This window comes from Camarhynchus parvulus, chromosome 4 (genome assembly GCF_901933205.1).
Source record: "Camarhynchus parvulus chromosome 4, STF_HiC, whole genome shotgun sequence".
In the NCBI taxonomy this organism is placed as follows: domain Eukaryota; kingdom Metazoa; phylum Chordata; class Aves; order Passeriformes; family Thraupidae; genus Camarhynchus; species Camarhynchus parvulus.
Window position 1 is genome coordinate 43923565 of NC_044574.1, and position 21586 is coordinate 43945150.

Here is a 21586-nt window from a genome sequence, read left to right on the forward strand (position 1 = left end):
GAACAAATAAAGATAAACAACTGAGACTACAGTTGCTCATTTTCACTTGCCCCTTGCCCCTGACACCTGCACAGACAGACACTACAATCCCCCTTCTAAGTGGCACAGCATTACACATACCCTCCATGAGTTAAGTAACTGCAGCAGCTCAAGGATTACATCAGCCAGCCCTTACTCTTTCAACAGTGTTTTCGTAAACACTTCAAACTTAAACTTCCCTAACTGCTCTAAAACTCACTCTTTCCTCACACCAGCTTAGGGTTTTAGCACTTGCCTTGGACATCATGTTCCCTCCAAGTCTCAGTATCTTTTATTGGACCTGAGGTGAAGAAACAAACAAAAAAAGACCTCAGCCTGCTTTGCATTATCTGACCACAGCTCCACTAGTCAAACAGGAGCAAACCTCCTCTGACTTTCTTTTTACTAACTTTCTATTTCTATAACGATTTCTCATTATTCTTTTTGAGTTGGCCATTCTGAATTTTTAATTATATGTATGTGTGCTTTATTTTTACACTTGTCCTTGGCAATCCAGCTGGGAATTCCTTTCCCTCCTTGCATTTGATGTTGAAGGGCTCACTAGTAGCCAAGCCAGCCTTTCCCTACTTTTCATATTTTCCTCTGTGGAAGAATAGTTTCAATTTCTGCATTAGCATATGCCATGGACTCCAATATTCCTGCTTCTGAATAAATCATATTTTTATCTCAGAATATTTAAATGTGCTTTGAATTATAACTGATTAGACCACATTGTCTCCTGACACCAAGCCCAATGCCAAGTGCTCCTGAAATGTTGCTGTTGACTTGATGCCTCTTTTAAATCTGAAGTGTTGTTACTTTAAATGTTTGCAAAACAAATGCACACTAGTAAGAGAATATGCCTTGCTGCCAATACCACAAAATTTTATCCCGCTCACTTGCCACTACTTTAAAAATCAAACAGTAATGTTTCAGCTAATGAATGTAAGTTGCTAAAAACACTACTAGCAAAAGATATAATTTGAAAATAAGCATGCATTATAAACGCAGTCTTTGCTAAACTGCCTTAGTTGTTGCTCTCTGAACATTTTATTTTTTTCAAACAATAAAGGTTCTTGTGAGAAGAAAAAAAAGTTCTCCAAGTTCAAGGATTCCACTGTCATCAAAGCAAAACAAACCCAACCCTAACTAGCTGAAGGAAATTTTTCAAAGGAATCTTAATACTATTGTGTGTTCTGCTTTATCAACACCAGCAAGTCAGGAACCCATAAGCACTGGGCTGGCAAACATCACCCCTGTAAAAATCATGCCAGCAAAATATGCTGAAAGCAGATGCAACCACTGACAGTCATAAAAATCTCTGTGTTACCTGGCAGCAAGTTCAAGGAAATATCTTTTAGTGTTGTTCACACTACTGGGACCAAAATATTAACAACAAAATCATTGCAAAGGCAAATCAGTTTCTGTCCTCCATGCTTTGCCTCCACTCAAAATATACTCTCACTTCACAGGCTTCTCATCCTATGAATATGTTTCAAGAAGCTGATAAAGAACTTTCTAATTGTTTACCTGAAACCACTCCAAGCAGGCAAGCATAATTAATCTTAATGCAAGTCAGCAATTCAGAAAGGAAATTATCCTGTTACACCTATTGCTGACTATGTGTTCTTATGTGTTCTCTGGTTCCGTGTACTGAATGGAAAAACAGCCAATTAAAAGGAAAAAAAGAAAATAAAAAAGGAAAAAAATTCACAATCCATACCAAAGGCATTCCAAGGACATTGGGTGATTTGAGAACAACATCAGAGCCAAAATAAAAAGGAGCAACACACACTTTTCTGAAGATTTTTATGGTTTGCAGCAAAATTTTTGGCTGCTTAGCACCTGTTGTCACTTTACCTTGGTAAATTCTAATTCCACTCACAGAGAGGAACAGAGCCCTCATTTCCAAAACAAATCCACACCATGCTCTGGTTGGGGGCATGCACTCCTTGCAAAGTCCAGCACTGGGAATCAATGAGTTCCTCAAAAGTGGAGATAAACTTTTGACCTCCACACATTTTCTTACAGGAATATGGAATTTATACCACTGAACTAAAACATATTAATGACACGAGTGAAGTGTAAAAATGCCACAAACTTGCCAAGAGGAAGCAGCACAGTTCTGTTTACTAAGAACCATGGGTCCAGTGCAGCAACTTACTGATGTTCCACCTTCAACTTATAATTATGAAAGGCATACCTCCCTACCCAGGCTTCCTTCTTCCCTTGTATGTTTAATATGCATGTTTAGAAGCACTACTCAGGATCATGCCAGTGCAGTGATGAAGCAGAAAACCAAGTTATCTCTCCCTCTCAGGTTTGCTGTGTTATGGCAGGAGCCTGCCACAGCAAAATGAGTTAATTCAATAACAACCCATGCTACTTCTTGGACTTGGCTGCACAACAGCAACTTTTTAACCACAGCTCTCTGATTAGTGTGTAAAAACCAAAACATCTGAAAATAATTTCGTTATTACAATTATATTAACTGTTAATTATTAATAAAACTAACTCAAAAGTATAATATTCTCTTCTCTCCTGCTCAGGGGTATCTGAGGTTTTACAAAAGATTTTGTGAATGCAAGTGGGATTGATTCTTCAGCACTTTAACTCTCCTACTGTTAGCCAACAGCTAAATTTAAGTTACAATCCAAAGGTTTACTGGAATATAAAGACTGTCAATACTTTAAAACTTTTATTTGTTTCACATGCTCTAGGAAATCCTTCCAATTGTGAGCTTGTTCAAGGCCGTCATTTGATCAGTTCCGCAGGCAAACTCCACTTGTATTGCTAGAATAGTCTTTCTATATAAAAACTTTCACAGAAAGAAATCCTACCCTTCACCAATATATAATCCAGGCAACTTGCAAAAATGAGCTAGAATCAGAAGGATAATGAGCACAATTGTCTTTCAGTAATAGTTACTGACACAAAGAATCTAGAGCGTTTTCATTACCCCATAGCTTTCCTGTCTTTAAAAGAAAAAAAAAGAAAAGAAAAAGACAAGTTCTTCTAAGGCATGCAAATGTTTAAATAAACAAAACTGTGTCTGTCATATGCTTGGAGACTACAGTAGAGGCAGAAAGGGAGAAAACATTTGACTGTGCTTCTAAAGCTAATTGGCAAAAATTACATTGTAAGAATTTGCCTCATACTTTTAGCACTAATCTAGCTGGGCTATGTATGCTGTCATACAAAAAGTAGATAACACCATGCTCATTATGTTTAGATCAGAATTAACTGTCGTGGTCTAACATTGCTGTATGCATAGGCAATTCAGTATTGCATCAAAATTTGACCTTTTTTTAAGGAAAGGAAAAAGATAAAGAAGTCATTGATTTCCCAATAACTCACCACCCATGGCAAGCCACCACAGTTTCAAACAGAATAAATTTCAGGACAAATTTTCCAACTGCTAGGAGAAGCTGCTACATTTGGTTCAGGAATAATCTGAGTCAAAGTCCCAACTACATGCTGGGCCTCCTGCATACAGATAGCTATGACTGTGTCATGTTTCCAAACTTTCCTCTGCAAATTAAATGTAATCTCACTTGATAGCATAGTTAACACATTCTTAGATTATGTCTTCACATGCCTTGAGCATGTATCACCACCTCAGAAGCTTTTATCTCACCGGCTCTGTTTCAATTCCACATGGAATTGCCTCACCTGGACATGCCCCTCAGGATCACCTTAGACAAGAATTTTTTGGCCACATGGTTTAACATGCAAAGCATTCTTATCATACCATCACTGAGTCCTTGACCAAGAGATACCTACCTATACTAATAGGAAGTCTTATGATCAATGCCTACAACAGAAAGTGAAGGAAGATTGAGTCCCAAAGTTCCTCAGTGTTCACAATGCTAACTGCAGCTGGTGCATGCTTCCTTACCATCATCACAGCACTTCCACAGTTAAAGCTGACTCCTTAAAATGTACTGGTGTCTGTACACATGCGTTACAATGGAGTGATACTAAGCCAGAGGCACTTACTGTACACATTCACAAACTGTTCTTTTAATTCACTAGAATCACAGAATTGTTAAGGTTGGCAAAGACCTTCAAGATCACTAAGTCCAACCTGTGACTGAACACCACGTCAATTAAACCACAGCACCAAGTGCCACATCCAGTCGTTTCTGGAACACTCCCAGGGAAGGTGACTCCACCCCTTCACTGGGCAGCCCATGCCAATGCTTAACCACCTCTTCAGTGAGGAAATTCTTCCTAATGTCCAGCCTGAATCTCCCCTGGCACAGCTTGAGGCCATCCTCTGTTGTTGCTTGCCTGGAAGAAGAGACCAACACCCACCGTGTTTCAAGCACCTTTCAAGCATTTGTAGAGAGTGATAAGGTCTCTCTTGAGCTCCTTTTCTCCAGGCTACAACACCCCCACCCCCAGATCTCTCAGCCACCCATCACAGGACTCCCTCTCTAAACTCTTCACTAGCTTCACTGTCCTTTGCACATGCTCCAGAACCTCAATATCGTTCTTGTGAGGGGCCCAGAACTGGACTGAGGACCTGAGGTGCAACCTCAGCAACTTGACCCAGGTCTAATTGACCTGCTACCCATGACACAATGAAGTCCTAGTTCTACTTTCCAAATAAATTAATAAGATCAGGAAAAGGCACTGTTTCGTGTAAGCTGTTTGCATGAGGTTTTAAAAATACAGATATTCTTACAGAGCACCCATACCAGCATCTACTTACAAGTCTTTATTTAGCCACTATATTGCCAAAAGGACTGAAAAAAAATTCAGAATTTCACTCATACCCCAACTTTTGACTAGTGCAGACCTTTGTAGTCTCTTCTGGAATCACCCCAAGGTTGTTTGTCTTTACTCACTACCATAAGAGCATTAGAAGTGCAACCATAACATACCAAAAGTACAACCATCTGCTGTTGTGCACTGCAGTACCTGAAAAACAACCAAAAGCACTATTCTGCTAAAAGCCTTCCTTGATGCCCTCTTTCCTTGTGCTTATTCTGATGCAGATACAGCACATGACCATTTTGTCGAGGTGGCAGCTATTTAGTATAAAACTGACCTATCCCATTAGGCTGAGAAGAGACCACAAGTAAGGTAACAATGCCAAGCCGGCTGGTCTGAGTAAGAGTCCGCGAGCTTGTCTGTAAATCAAAATATAGTTATAAAATTGTTACCAAAAAGGATTACTGGAACAAGAGGTCAAAAAAGCCTTGTTCTCAGCAGCACATAACAAACACCACAAACATACCAACTGCACTTAATATGCCATGGGAGAAAGAGAGAGAGGGAGAGAGAACACATCTCTCTCATGTCTGAGGGAAACTACTGTTCACAGTAACATCAGATCAGGATGTGGAGAACTGCATCTTTAAAAAGTCAAGTATGCTAATCAAATATTATAGAGCTAAACAAGATTCCCATCAGGCTAATTAAAATTTGGAGATATTTTTCAATTAAACCCTCTGCAGGCATCAAAAGGCAGCATCTATATATAATAAATAAAGATATTCAAGGGAGGAACAGTAACACTTGTGAATAAATTCTTTGTTAAAAAAGAAGTCTTAAAACAATGTATATCAAAGTAATCTTAATAATCCTTCAATGTGCAGTTTAACAGAGAAACTGATGCTTCAGATGGTACTGAGAGTCTGTAAATCTGAAGACTTAAGCTTGACAAGCATCAATGCATCATTATAATCTTTTTGAAAAGAAAACATAGCTATAGATTTCCAAAACTCAGTTTCATGCCAGGATCAAATAAAACCACATTAGCAGCAGTTTCTCCAATTTTGCTTCTCTTGGCTTCGGATTCTATGAAGGTTTGTATCCCATTTAGAGGAATAAAACCCCAAAAATAAAACGAGAAAAACAACTCAAAGCCAAAACCCTTACAGAGAGCAACCCAGTTTTTACCAGCACCACCATATAATTTAGACACAGTACAGTTTAAAGAAGGAAAAAAGGAAACTATGTACATAAAGCTAAGTTTCTTCCACGGGCTTTGTCCACACATTTTTCATCAATCTAATAGGATTCACTTCTTTTTCAAAGCACATACCGTCAATCACCATGGGTCAATAAACAGACTAAAACAGCTGTTAGTGGAAGTCAATTGAAAACATTTGTTTTGATTGAGACAGATAAGAGGAAAAGGGATCTGGATGTTTTACAAGTTTCACCACTGCCATCCTCACATCAATATCTCACTGGTACAATCTTGCCCTCTACAATTATTTATACTTCACATTTTGGATTGTAAGTTTTTCTGTCTTTCTTTTCTCCCTTTGACCTTCCATGTTCATTAAAGCAGAGCCAGAGAGAAAGAAACAAATTGCAGTATTAGGTCCTAATTCTTAGATTAGTTTCAGTTTAGGTGGACTCTTGTATACACATACTCCAGCAGAAGTAAAGGGGCATAGGTAACGTGAAAGCTGTCATTTGACATCACTCCTTCAGGTATTACAAACCCTTCCAATCAACATCTTTTCTAAAAGGTTTACTTCTAGAAATTATGATATAAAATCAGCACAGGGCAGAGACACGGGTCTACACTGCATGACCTAACACTACTACCTTATTGGTGTATGAGAGATGTCTGTGAATGGATAATTTATTATCACTGCCTCTTCTCTCTGAAAATGAAAACAAAACTAAGACCTCATGCTTCCCCACTAAGATGAGGCCCTAGATTCTTCCTACTGCTATACAGGAGAATAAAAGCACTGTTGGACTAAAGGAAAATGTAACTATAAATGCTTGCACAGCATCAGTTTCACATTGATCAACAGAAAATAGCCTGGGCAGAGAGGGCACTGGCAGATTCTGAAGTCACATTCAGTTCAATCACAAGTAATATGGTGGCATACAAAATTACACAATCAGTTTTATGCTTTTTTTTCTTCTTACTGTCATTGTATGAGATATGTTAATGCTAATCACAAAACCAATCAAACAGCCCAGGGAAGCGAAAAGTCAGACTGAAATAAAAATCTCCAAATACCATCAAGTATGCCTTAGCCTTTCTCAGTTACCAGAAACCACACATCCCAACCTGGCAAACTCCTATACTGGCAGGCTGGCCTTACACACCACATCCCAGCAGACAGTGGGCACCTGCCAGCACCTATGTATTTGTCCACGTGGAGCAAATCAATTATGTCGAGTTGCCACCAGCACCCTTGTGCAACAGAAAGGTTCACATGACTTGCTAATAGTTCCTCAAAGATCAGAGAAAGCAACACAGTAATCACTCTGCCAGGCCACACTGCCTTCTCCCGTTACCCGGGCCCCGAAGTTGCCGAGACCTCTGCCTTCCTTTGGCATCCAAAGCAAACGCCAACACAGCCTTCGGTGATTCGGTGAGTGACGCAAGGAGAAAGAAATAATCAATGTTAATTAACCTGTTAAAATAGAAGTCCGAACCCAAACTCAGCACCCAGACACTGGGTCACGGGGTGACAGCGCCACGCAGGAATACCTGGCACTCCGTTAGGCGTCACGCTTGGGAGGAAAAGCCTTCCGGAAAACAAAAGCGCGTATCCCATGCTCTCACCTCGGCACCTGAACGCTCACACAGCCCTGCGCGAAGCCTGGCTCCTCTCTCTCCCCCAGAAGTTTGCGACCAACGCAGCCCAAGGGTCGCCCTACAAACCAGCAGCGGAAAAGCCGAGCCAAAAAGATAAAGGAGATTAGGCGGGCATTACTTCCACTGACCTATATACTGCCCTCAGCCCGCGGCGGCCCTGCGGCAGACGGCAGCTGCTCGGCCGGGGGTGACACCGGCCTGACAGCCCGCCCCGCCTGCCGACGAGGCCGAGCGGCGGCGCGACACCCCCGAAACTCGGTGCGGGGCCCGTCCCAGCCGCCGCCGCCCCCTCACGGCTGCCGCCCCAGCGGGACCAGCCCTACCTGGCGCGGGTGGCGGCGGAAAGTTTCTCCGGGGAGGGGCCAGGCGAGCTCCACTCCCTCTCCGCCGAAATCACCGGCTCCGGGAAGGAAGGAAGAAAGGAAAGAGGGAGGGAGGGAGGTGGCCACCCAGGTAAATCGCCGTCCGCGACGGGACAGCGGGGCCGTCGTTAATCCCTCGGACGGGAGCGCCCTCACGCCCGCCCGTCCCGAATGCTCCGTCCCCTCAGGCGGGCATCTTACCCCGCGCCCCCCACCTCCCGCTCCCTCACGGCACGCGGCCCCCGCTCGGCACTGGCCGCCGAGTTTGTGTAAGTGCGGCCGGGCCGTGAGTCAGAGCGGCGGGGAGGAGCCGCGACCTGCCGGGGGAGGCCCGGCCCAAGGCGGCCCTTGCCGGGCGGGGGCCGCCGAGAGACGATTCGGGGAGTAGAGCCCAACTTGAGAAACGATTACCCTGCAATTAAGAAAGCTTCTTGCCATCTCTGCCTGCCTACTTGGAAAACCCGCAAGCCAGAAGTACCATTTTAAATCTATCCCAATCTTATAAATGAAAATTAGAGGTAGTTCCCTAATGACACAAGCTGCAAGGTGATCAGTGGCCTGGAGCACTTCTCTGAAGAGAAGCTGAGAGAGCTGAGGTTGTTCAGCCTGGAGAAGGCTCTGGGTGGGAGACCTTGTTGTGGCCTTCCAGTACTTGGGAGCATCTCTCATGAGCAGAGACTGCAGGAGCTGGGCCTTTTTAGTCCAGAGAAGAAGAGACTGGGAAAAAAATCTCATTAATACATAGTAATATGTTAAAGGCAGGTGCCAAGGGGATGGTGCCAGACTCTTTTCAGTGGTCCACAGCCACAGGACAAGGAGCAATGGGCAGAAACTGAAACACGAGAAGTTTCACCTCAGCATGAGGAAGAACTTTATGTTGAAGGTGGCAGAGCACTGGAACAGAGGTCATGGAGTCTCTGTCTCTGGAGACCTTCAAAACCCATCTGGAGGAGTTCCTGAGTCATCTGCTGAAGGTGAACCTGCCTGGGCAGGAGAGCTGGACTAGATGATCTCCAGAGGCCCCTTCCAACCATATCAATTCTGTGATACTTGAAGTAGGCTCATGAAAAAGAGTGAGAGGGACCTTTTGTCCCATTATGGGCGCATAATGATAGGACAAGTGCTAAGGCTTTAAAACTAAAAGAAGAGAGCTTTAGATGAGATGTTAGGAAAAATCCCATATTCAGACGGTGGTAAGACATTGCAGCAGGTTCCTCTCAGCTCTGGATGTTCCTTCCATGGAAGTGTTCAAGGCTAAGTTGTATGTGGCTTTGATCATCCTGGTCTAGTGGGTGGCATCCCCACCCATGGCAAGAGGTTGGAACTGGGTAATCTTTAAGATCTCTTCTAACTCAAGCCTTTCTGTGATTCTGTAACACTGTATAGTTCTTATTTTTAAATACCTCACCGTAACTGTGATAGACTGCTGTGGTGAATAGTTAAGCATAGTTCAATATGCCACTATGTTTTCTACTTTTTTTTTTTTAAGGCTTCAGATAAATTAATTAAACTGTAAGTGTTCTTATTATGGTTTCAATAAAGACTCAAAATAGGAATAGATGCTGGCCTATTAGGCTAACAGCTTATTTAAAGAAATGTATAGTATAATCTACCAAGTGTAATGGTGTTGTCTCTGAGCTCAGGAAGCATTCTTTCCAATGCTCCATGTAATTAAAGGATAATTTACTGAGATTTCTAACTAACTAGACTCACACAAACTAACTCACACTTAGGTGTGCCAGAGTTAAGGTTTCTCAACCCAGGATAAAACCATCATCCAAAAATCCACTAAGAAATAAAACTGATGTAACAAAACTGAGGTTCCTCCACTCCTCCACTCAGGTAGACTGGAAGAATCATTGGTTCTTGTACTATATCTTGGCACACATTGAAACTAAATCTAAACTTTAAGGAGCAGGGAGTACTGCCATTTCTAGGGACTATAATTCCTCCTTCACATGCTGTTGTTTATTGGTTTTGGAACTGCAAGATGAAATAGTAAGGCCATTTAATTCTTTATTGAAAATGCTATGGCAGAGGTGCTTGGTGCTCAGCAGAGCTAGTAACACCATCCCCTCACAGTCTGAATCCAGAATCTATTGCCTAGATGTCTGAGCATGCATGTCTCTCTTTGCAGAGCTGTTTTCCAACGTTAGATCTGGTATTTCTTTACATAAATTCAGGAAGTGGCTTCCAAGTGCTGCTGTTGAGCCTGGGTGCAGAGATGGATGGCATTTGGCTGCTGTCTAGGACAGCAGAGCAGAAGCCAGCTTAGGAATTTGGTAGAATTGTCTAGAGGACTTTAGGAGAAACTGAGATGATACTTCTGTTTAAATTGTTTGGTCTCAGAAGCAGGGGAAGCATCAGCCAGCACCCGGGGGAAAGATGCCCTTTGTGTGAAACCTCTCCTCATAAGCAGATCGTTAAGGAGTGAGCGTCTGAAGCACTGGCTCTTGCAAATGGCGATAGAATCTAGTTTGCTTCTTTCTGTTGCTGCTCTAAGCATTTTAAAAGCACTCCATAATTATTTTTGCTGTGATAATTAGGTTGAATCCACGATAGCCATCCTTTTACATCCCTATCTCTTAATGATTTGATAAGCTGTTCTATCACGCAGAGTTAGAAGAGATGGAAGTGTAAAGATGGCTTATCACAAGCTCACACTAATCCTGCTACTCACCCTCTTTGTTCTGGAGGCATTCTTAGCTACTGAGAAATACTTCACCCAAGTGTAAGAGTTAGAGGCATAGCACGTGAACAGAAATACAACTGATTGACAGGATAATTGCAAGTAGTAAAGGTGGCATGAGATTTCACTACCAGCACTTGCTGGTCTTGAATGTTGTGTCATTGATACAGTTGTGCAGTACCTCTAGTGAAGTTACAAATAATTACAACTAACTTTGAATTTACGGTAGTTAGAGAACACAACAACATTTATGCTTATACTTTTGGTCACAAGTTTTACTCCACAGAAAAATCAGGCTTTCTAATGAAATTCCAGAAAGTTTCTGCTTTTGGGCATGCCTGCAGCATCAGAAAGATCTTTTCTGTTGCAGACAAAAAATGACCAAGTGTATCTACAAAGGTAAACCAGACAGCTTTTAGAAGAGCTCTCTTACAGTAAATTTCTATGCCATTTTTTCATGTTACATGTTTTATCCATTGGTCCATAAAGAATTGAATTACACTCTCCAATTATTAGTCACAGGTGTACTACATAGAGAAAATCCCTAAGATAGAAGTAGTTTCATTTAAAGAAACCCAAGTTACTGTCAACAAACCAGAATGCTCACTGTAAATTAAGTGACATCTGAACTGCCCTATTTAACACATTTTTCTTTGATTTGATCTAGACACCACCTCTGTAAAACAAGCCTATACCACATTTGCTTCTTAGCAAGAGATCTGATTTCCAGGAAAGGTGTTAGAAAATAAACATTCCCAATTTAAGAATGAAGAGAAATACAGGCATTTTCCAAGTCATGTTATATGCCTTACTACAGCCATTGTTCCTTGTCTTCTGTGAGCAACAGGAAAAAAGAAAGTTTGCTTTAAATCTTCAGAAAGGTACTTCGGAATTTTCTCTACACATACCTTAAAACTTTCATACTAAGAAAGGAAAGCACTCTAAATGCCTATGAAAAACATTTGGTTACTTCTACCTAAATCATATTTCATCTGAATGGTATAAGCCACATTCATCCCTTAATGTTAAAAGATGTCCCCAAGCTTTTTTTGAGATACAGTTTTGCAGATATTTTGCTGCAACACACAATTTTCAGTGTAGTACCATCCTAAAATCATTAGTACAGGACAGATAAATGTTGTATTTACATTGATAGAATCCAGACACTTAGCTGGACTGGTAACTAATGCAAATATGTATATAGATTGGAAATTACTACATTACCTTTAAGTGTTTGTACTTTGATGAACAAAAAAAAAGTTAAAGATTTCATAATCTATCTTAATTGGTATGTATTGATTTACCTGTTTCAAGGCAACACTTCAAATAAAGGAAAATTTGTTTGAAAAGTTATATAACAGGATTTAGTTGAAGGGATTTACCTATGACTATTACAAGTTAGTGATTTATGAGACAAACCAAAATAAGTTCACTGCCCCTTTAATAAAATTATTTTTCCTCTTTAAAACCAGATTTGGTTATCTATGATACATTGTAAGGGCCTGACAGTAATTTTAAGAATACATTAATTCACTGTGCTCCAAAAGTCAGTCCACTCACAGTCTGTAATTTCTCATGCACTGTAAAATGTCACAGGTCAGCACTGCTAGCAAAAGAAGTAATCTTCCCTTCCTCCACCCATTCTGTCCCTCTCCACATTTCCATCTTCCCTGATCTATACAGCTGTTTAATAAATGAGATCAGTTCCACGATCCAGATTAAAATTAAACCCCCCCTTTTTTTGTGCTTAAATTTAACACGGATCAGTTTTTTGATCTGCTTCACCTGCCACCACATAAATCCTTACTCTGGCACAGAAGAGGGAGTAGCACGAGGGCAAGAATGAACTGGGGCACCATAAATTAGCACAGAGAATATATAAAGCACAAAGTATGATTAAAAAAATGGCTTTTAACAGATAGGCATCTAGAAACAATCATACTCTATTCTGTTGCTTGTGAGGGTGTTTTTTTTGTGGTTTTTTTGAGATTATGTGCCCAAAGCACATGCTACAATATTGCTACTCCACTATCTGAGAACTTGCCTATGTCCTCTTTAGGTGTCTTTTCTCTCTGTGCTTAAAACTCACAGAGCTGAACCCTGGACTTGTGCTGTAAATCCTTCAAACTGTGTCTTTGGGGAGGAGGAAAGCAACTGACAACTCAGGAAAAAATCTTTCCTTCTGAAAGAAACTAGACAAGACCTCCTTCTTTCTCCACATGCTGCTAGATTTGCAGGATAGAATTTTTTTCTGTCTCTTATAGATTTCTTTCAGATTTGCTAAACCATCTTTGCCAGAAAAATATTTATGTGTGGACCATAGCAAATCCCTTACCTTAAGAATACTGCTGGAGGATATTTAACAAAAATATATCCCTAGAGGCTGAGTAGCAGTAGACATATAAAGGCTCAGTCCTCCTTTTCTAATTACAAGTTGTACTCCAAGGTCCGGGGGGAGATTTGTCCAAGAACTACATAACACATTTTTTAATGAAAATTAGGTTATCAGCATTACTCTGCTGTTCTGGTTATAAAAACTGTGATTATAGCAAACATGATATTTGTGCAAATAGAGCCAAAGCTACTTCTCTATAACTATCTGTGTCTCATCATAATCAATAGTGAAAAACATCCATGTTTTCTAACACTCAAAAGTCATGTCTGAAAACCTGAATTTAATAATTTAATTGTTTCAGACTTGCAAAAAAAAAGAATGTTGACGGTTCACCAGCAGGGATAATTTTAGCAGGCCACAACAGCAGTGCTGCACACTGGGTCAAATACAAGGCCTCTTCCTAGCTAATTATGATGCAGTCTGTGGAGATTCCCTAGAGAACCACTTGCTTATTAATACCTACACAGTGTTTTCTGTTTCCATAACATCTCCCTTAGTATTCACCATTGTATTGCCCTTCCAAAGTCACACCTCTCTCTGCTTTCATAAAGCCTTCTACTTTATCCTCTTGACAGACCTTTTGGTAGACTCTAATCACTGAGCTGCTGACAATGGGAATAGGTTACCTGTGATATGGGAAAATCCCAAATCCCACAGTCTGAGTTACACAAAGCCTATCTACCAAATGTGAAATCAGTCATACTGGAATTTTGAAATTTTTTTAAAATTGTATTTAATTTATTTTTTTTTCTGAGCTAATATAAATTTTCATCTGCTGGAAACTGAGGGAAGGAAAAATAAATTGTCATACTGTACTAGCCTCCTGCTCTCTGAATACAATGGCTGTGCAGCTGCATGCCTGGGAAGATGCAGAGATAAACAGGCAATGGAAGTTCATATAAGCTGGCATGTCTCTCTTATATTACTTGAAATACAATGAAATATTATTAAGAAGCATTCTTGTGTGAGTATATGAATGCTGATTTTCTCTATGAATAGGCTAATGCTAGACAGAAGATGAACCATTCTGCTGCAAGGCAAAAAAATCTAAAAATCAGAGAGTAGTTGTTAGTAATATTTTGTTTCTCTGCAAGGACTTTTTTGTTCCTTGCTTTGGTCTGGAGTAAAGTGATTCTTCTCCATTTTCAGATACTTTGCATGGCCAGTAGCTGTTACTTTCTACAGAGAAAATAAGAGACAGAAGCAAGACTTGCCAAGGAAGAAAGCTATGCTTTGCATTTCTTGTAAATGCAAGGATGTACAGAAAATAAAAGTTTATTTCCTGGAAACTGAGTTGGTTTTAATGTTTTGCATTGTAGCTTATTTCTCTTCAGAGTTTGTGGGTGACAAGAGTTAAGAATCTTAAGTATAAAGTACTTAATTGATAGAAGTTTTTGCAAGATCTTTTGAAAAGTTGTTTTTAACTTTTTTTTGCCAATAACTTGATTTATGCCAAATAAATACTTAGTTCAAGAGAAAAGCTGAGCACCCATCTTTGTGTGCAATTAAACACTTCAAACTCTCAGAGTAGACAGCTGGAGAGAGACAAAACCTCCAGAATGACTACCAGCCAAATCACACATGTAAAACCCCGTATTTTAAGGTCCCTCCTTGTTCTGCAAGGCATTCAATAGGAAGTTTACTGAAATTATCATAAATTTACTGAATTAGAGGTTAGTGGCTGTTGGAGATTTGGGGGTAAAATATCTTCATTGGTAGGTGCCTAAATTATTTGAAATAAAATGCTGTTGGGATTTTTTCAAAAGCATCTAGCAGGTGAGAAGCACTCATAACCCTTTGCATTTTAAAATCATTGGAAAAAATGCAAAGACCAAGTTCCAAGTCTCTTTCTCACCCTTTGAGAGTTAGTTCCTAGCTGCCAGCTGATACAGTCATCCTCCTCTTGCTTGCTCTTCCAGGATTGTGCTCTTTGCAGCATAGTACTCCAGCTCCAAAAGACTCCCGAATTTCCCACTTTGCATCAACTGATGGGTAAGAAATATTGATGCAAGGAAGGGAAGGTGAGTTTTAATTTTTTGGCCAAGTTAAAATTAAGTCCTGATCTTTTATATTGCAGGCAAATGATCTATTAATGTACTATATCTAGAGCCAACAACAGCCCCTCAGCAGATATGTTCTGAAGGAAGCTCCCTTCTATTCTTTCTGAGAGCAGTTTCTAGATTCTGGGTGCTCTCTAAATAAAAAAAGTCTTCATTTGCAGCCCTAATTTGTACCCTTAATGTCCAGGGAGTACGGAACTGCAGTTACATGCCCTTAGTGACACAGCCCTTTAGCTGGCCCAGAGCAGCTCCCTGCTCAGTGGCACTTGTTGGATGACCTGTGTAGGGGCTACACTCCATGAGGGACGCATAGCTCAGGCTGAATCTCACTCCAGCATCTGAAAGTTAAGCGCTGCCGCTGCTGTTGGAAATCTGGCCATTAACTGTCTTGCTGAAGGCAAAATGGAGAACCAGAAATACTCAGAATTCAAGGGAATTTGTCTTTCAGCTGCCTTTTTGGGTATTTCTATTTTTTTTCCTTTTGCTGCTCTTCCTTATATTTCTCTCCCCAAAAAGAGATTCTGTAGTATTTACTTACATTAAGGGAAGTTTTCATATTGTTGCCATTTACCAATACAAATGTGAATAATACATGGTTAATATCCAAAATAATTTGGATGATATATTAAGATGTTGTTAATTTTGAATTTGGACCCTTACAGTTCAATAAATGTGCCCTAAATGTAGAGCATTAGTTGTATGCCTCTGAGAAATCAGCTTGCACAACCAAGAACTTATATATTTAGAATGTAAGCTGCCAGATACTAGTGTCTTGAGATTCTTTATCAAAATAATTATTGAAGTTCAAGCTTGACAGCCTTGTTTTTAAAAAATAACAAATTTAGGGATTCTGTCCTTTAAGATGTAGTCATTGGAAATGGCAATCCTGATGGAATTCAACGTTTTTTATTTGTTGGCCCTGGCAGCTGTGTATTAGTAAAATAAATAAATTAAATAAACAGAAACATCTGTTCCAGTCACTAGAGGCTTATTGCTGGAGTTATCTGCATCAGATGGGAGGAGACGGTCTAGTAGAGGAGCTTGGCTTTCCAGAGCAGAGATTAGTGAAATCAGTAGGAATAAATATGTAGAATTGTGTGACCTGTGGGAAATATCTCACCTGCCAAATGATGACGCTAACTAGTGTCAAAGTTTGAAGTCCTCTAGCATCTATTCTGCATTATTCATACAAGTAGAAATCCCATTATATTCCAAGTGCTAGCAGAGTCTCACTCTGTATCTTATTAAAAGGAAAATCTGTGGCTTAGTTGAGAACCTAAGCCTGTAAGATTTTCTTTTCATTCATTATTATTGGATCCAGGATACCTTACTCCATATATGTGCAAGAAGAGTATAAATGTGTGAGTGTGTGTGCATATATCTCTATATATATCTATGACTATATACATAATTTTTTGTATGTGAGTGCACTGGATAGTAGTCAGGCACAGAATGCAAGAAAAGGCAACATAATAATGCCTCAGAATTCCAATTCTATTAATATCTCAATAAACCTGAGAGAGCAGACAAAATAGGTATCCCTCTGCAAGTATTCCTATGCTGGTATTCCTACATGAAAAATTAATCAAAGCTCTTGTACAATTTTCAAAAAGATGCAAAAGAAATTCTTCATTAGCTGGACACGTGTAACTTGCTAATTTCATGAAAATAACATGGGAAACTTGTATATAGCTGTGGGGAAAAAGTGGCAGAATGAACTAGTATGTTTCACTTTTTGATTGTAATCTGCAAAGTCAAACTAAGATTGCTTACTGGGTTTGCAACTGTATCCAGGAATGCATGATAATAATAAATAATAAAATAGAAAAGAAAACGGAATGAAGTTTATAGACTTCTTCAGAAGATGATTGGGCTACTGAAGGACTAGTTGTATAGTGCATGGTTATTTCAAATGCCAAAACCAGATTTCTTTGAAACTAGTTCTGTACTGAATCCTAAGCAATCAGAATATAATTTCTGGTAGTTAATCTGTTCATAGCAGGAACTCACAAGTTGGCTTCTTTTGATAGAAGTTGTTCTCTTCTGGGAATCATGGAACATATAATGGTTTGTGTTGGAAGAGACCCTAAAAATCATCCAGTTCCAACCTCTCTGCCATGGGCAGCAACACCTTGCACTAAACCAGGTTGCTCAAACCCCATCCAATGGTCTTGAACACTTCCAGGGAGGGGGCAGCCACAGCTGCTCTGGGCAACATGTTCCAGTGCCTCACCACCCTCACAGTAAGGAATTTCTTCCTAATTTCTAATCTGATCTAATCTCAATCTATCTTCTCTCAGTTTAAAGCCTTTTCCTCTTGTCCTATAAATGCCCATATAAAAAGTTCCTCTTCAGCTTTCTTGCAGGCCTTCCTTAGGTACTGCTAGGCTGCTATAAAGTCTCCATGGAGCCTTCTCTTCTCCAGGTCAAAGAACCCAAACTCTCTCTCAGCCTTTCTTCCTAGGAGTAGTGCTCCAGCCATCTGATCATTCCATAGCACTCCACTGGACTCGCTCCAACAGGTCCACCCACATCCTTCTTGTGTTCCCCACCTTACTCCTCACCTTCTCCTGGTTCAATTGTAACAACCAGGGACTCATAGAAACAGAATCATTCATGTTGGAAGAGATCTCTGGAAGCCACCTTGGTCAAGACCTTGCTCAGAGCAGGACCAATTAAACCTGGTTTTTCAAGGCTTTTTCTAGCCCAGATGCAAATGCTTTAACAGTTTCTAAGAATGGAGATTCCACAACCTTTCTGGGCCATTTTTCTAGTATTGGACCGCCTTCATGGTAATAAAGTTGTTTCTGATACCTCGTGGGAATTTCTGTTTTCTAACTTACTCCCATTGCCTCTTGTCTTATCTCTCTGCCCCTTCAGTAAAAGATAAGGGCATGCTGCCAGCTCACATTCAACTCAATTTCAAACAAACTCCACCAGTATCTCCAAATCCTTTTATGTGGAGCTGCTCTTTACCCATCTGGTTTCTAGCCTGTCCTATTGCATGAAGTTATTCCATCCCTGACACAGGACTTTGCATTTGCCCTAGTTAAACTTTATGAGGTGACCATCAGCCCATTCATCCAGGATACAGAGGTCCTTCTGAACAGCAGCCCTGCTCTCTAGCCATGCCCTCCAGTTTGGTATCACTTAGAAACATGCTATACATACAATCCATCCCATCATGTGAGTCTTTGTTAAAGATGTTATACAGTATTGACCCTGCTAGTAAATGATAGCTAGCTGGATTTTGTACCATTGATCCTAGATAGTTTCCCGAGGCTTTTGATGTTTATTCCCTTAATTTCGGTCAGTAAAGTCTGTGACACCATTATTACCATAACATAAACACTGAAGTGCTGCCAATGAAGAGATCTGGTTGCAGGTTTAAAGCAAGTGAGTAAGCAGCAGGCAGTGGCAGTGTGAGGGATAGTAACTGAAGCCTAGGAGGAGGTCTCAGGATCAAAGGGGAGTAAATAAAATGGAGGACAAGGCTCACTGATTAAAATTGATATGGTAGAAAAATACTTCTGGCACTTCCTTGGCTCAGAAAGTTTCTAAACACCTTGCTGCTGAAGAGAGAGGTTACTCAAGCTATTTTTATACTTTTCCTGGAAGTATGGACTATTTGCTATTGCAGAAGATGGGATATCGGGCTGGACAAACCCATCTGTGGCTCACTTTGTGAGCCATTATTGCTTGCTTGACTTTCATTTCTTTTCACATTAAAAATATGAAAGTATCAACAGGCTAAGAGGTAGTGATGTAGAAGTTGGAGAAAAGAAGATGTTGCCTTTGTTTTGATAAGCAGGAGAATATTGAGAAGGTTGGAGGTTCCCACTATCTTTTTGATTCTTTAGAAACACCAATTTATTGCAAATAACTGTTACAGTTCTGGGAAGTATTGTATTTACCAGTTCTCTGAACTTTAATCACTGAATGTTCAGCCAAGTAAGTCAGATGGATGTGTGTGGGTAAAAGGGATATGTGGTAATTTGAAGGAACATGAGTTTGCCAGCAAAGGCTTCTTCAACTTTGTGTGAGGGTACTCTTTCGTTTCCAATTTGTATTTCAGTCTGCTACATAATCTTCAGTCTTGCTGCAGTCAAAGTTGTTAACTTTAAGTATAGTGCAGCCAATATTTGATTACTAATTGGCTGGCATTTATCTCTCCACTTTTCTCAATTTTGTATTGCTTCTGGTTTCCAGTAATAGTAAAATGTGTGGACATCACAGATACAAATATCAGGCATTGCAGCATGAAGATATTTATTGTGTAATAACTCAATTTGATAATTGCAGCTATTTGAAGTAAAATTATAAATGGTTCATATAAAATAATTTTGGTTTTAAGGATAATGAGCTGTATAATTTAGTAGCACTGGGAACTAACTTCTTTAAAAGTTGCTGTGGCTAATGCTTTTCTCACACTAATTTCATGCTGTTGAAACTCCACCAGCATTAATGGAGTTAATCCTAATTTTCATTTACATAAATGCAAAGAAAGCTCAGCCTCAGTGATTTTTTTACATACTGTTTCAAGGGTGCTTGAAATTGCTAAACCCACTTAATTCCACATAAAAATAAAGCTTAATGCAGAGAGATCTAATTGTTCTTATGTCACACACAAAACTCTCTGGCAAACAACAGAACAATGAAATTCTGTTCTTTGACATTTTAGATTTGCAATGCTCGATGAACATGCAGAGGCATTTTGAGCAGTATTTTTATCAATGAAAAGTCTGTGGAACTGCTTAACTAAAAATTAGCTTGCTTTAATGTTAGTTGTCCACTAGTTTCCACAGATGATGGAAGTGCTTAACTGCCTGTATCAAAGGGAAGAAACAGCATTTGATTTTTAAGACATAAATCGAATACTTCATTTCTTGCTCTTTGATCTGCTTTGCTTATATGGGCATGTAATCTGACCCCCTTTGCCATCCAATTTTCAACCTCTTTCCCCTCCCTCCCCTTAGTATTGAACTTTTATCAAGGCCAGATTTCCCCCTCTCCTTCCCCACTACTCCTCCCTCCAGGGAGTAGTCATGCCTCCTGCATTTTTCTCTCTAGTATTTAGAAGCCCCTCTGAAATGTTAAACCCTTAGGAAACACCCACTTCTTGTTACATCTAGTGCAATTTTTTTTTTTTTATTACTAGGCTGCCACTCTATGGCCGTGCACATAAACTACAGCTTTAGTTCCACTGGAATAAGTTGTACTGGAGGAGTTTATGCGAATGAGTGAGAGGACATCTGGGCTTCCTGTCCTACAATGCAAATATGAATACTTTAAAAGAGGACAAAGAATGTGTAGGCATTTACCAGACTGATATCTTAAATACATTACAGAGAATTTTTTGATCATTAATAATGTGCGTCCTGTAGTGCCCTAACATAGACCCTGCTTGTCCTGGCTGTCTGAAATAATGCTAATTTGTGTTAGATTCTCAAAGGAAAGCAAAAGGATAATGCTTTCAAAATACTCTGGCCAGGAAAACAACTAAATTCTTGGACTGACCCATGCCTGGTATCCTTCATAAGTATGAAGTTTTGATGATTTTGAATCTGTGCAATAACTAAATCATAGAAGTGAATCAAGTATTTTAAGAGTAGACATTTATATGTAGCCATACACAGTGATTTATAAGCAGGTTAAAGTGGTATTAAAATTTTCTTAACAATAGTTTCACTTACACTGCTGCCTAGTAATTCATTATGTAAGTCACTGTTCTCATAGCTGCATCTGAAAATGGAGAGGATTGCAATTTAGCAGATGTGCCTGTGAGTAGAGTACTGTGAGGAAGTTGTAGATTTCTGCCTGTAAGCACTTTTACTTGAGTCCTCCCAGTGTCACGACCTTTTATAGCCAAAAGTCATGTTCAAAAGTGTGGGAGTAGCACTCCATATGTGTGTACTATTATTCCTCACCCTTGGACAGTTTTGCATGTTTCCATTCAGAAAGTGGAACAAAAGCAGACTTGAGATGTGTTCCTGACTTCATTTTTAGCACACCCAAGTTAAGAGGGAAACTCCAAAGCTGATGGAGATCTAATTTCTTGGAGATGTTAACTTCTAAAGAACACAGTCCCTGGTTATGACTTGTCAGTGATGATCAGTTACTTCCTAAAATATTGTAAGGCTTCAAAATTATACTGGTTTTTGTATAAATAATGCCTACTGTTTGAAAGTGATCTGAAAACCTGAGTCCAAAGCAAATTCATACATTCGAGTGAATAAAAGAGGTCTTATTGGCCAGAGAAGCCCAGTAGATGGAAAAGAAGCTCAGAAGTTTTAATAGGTGTTTTGCTTTGAATATTCTCCTGCATGCACTCCTAGATGTGCTAGGGGGCAGAGAGGAAGAAGGATTATTAAAAATTAAACAGCTTGCTCTTACTAAAGTAAAAATCTATTGTACAGTTTTTATTGATTCAGCTTCATTAAACTGAAACAGGTGCTGACCTTTGGCCATGTTAGTAACATT

The 21586-nt window shown here is 39.9% G+C and overlaps 2 protein-coding genes across 7 annotated transcripts in view; one reads left to right on the forward strand and one right to left on the reverse strand.

Annotated features, from left to right (window-relative positions):
• The window catches only part of FAM160A1 (family with sequence similarity 160 member A1), a 78527-nt gene extending 70274 nt beyond the window's left edge, over positions 1 to 8253 (reverse strand). For 2 of the 6 annotated variants that reach the window (XM_030948392.1, XM_030948390.1), the window contains exons 1-2: positions 7924 to 8253; positions 7568 to 7658 (exon numbers count right to left, since the gene is read on the reverse strand). The gene's annotated coding sequence lies outside the window, so the exon portion shown is untranslated. Of the gene's footprint in view, positions 1 to 7567; positions 7867 to 7923 lie in introns of those variants that run through there. The other 4 variants (XM_030948395.1, XM_030948391.1, XM_030948394.1 and 1 more) reach the window with 2 other exon arrangements.
• LOC115903690 overlaps positions 1 to 21586 on the forward strand; it is a 62250-nt gene that overhangs the window by 33676 nt on the left and 6988 nt on the right. The window contains exon 2 of the mRNA XM_030948334.1: positions 7592 to 8053. Within this exon, the coding sequence (XP_030804194.1) occupies positions 7592 to 8053 (462 nt within the window). The remainder of the gene's footprint in view (positions 1 to 7591; positions 8054 to 21586) is intronic.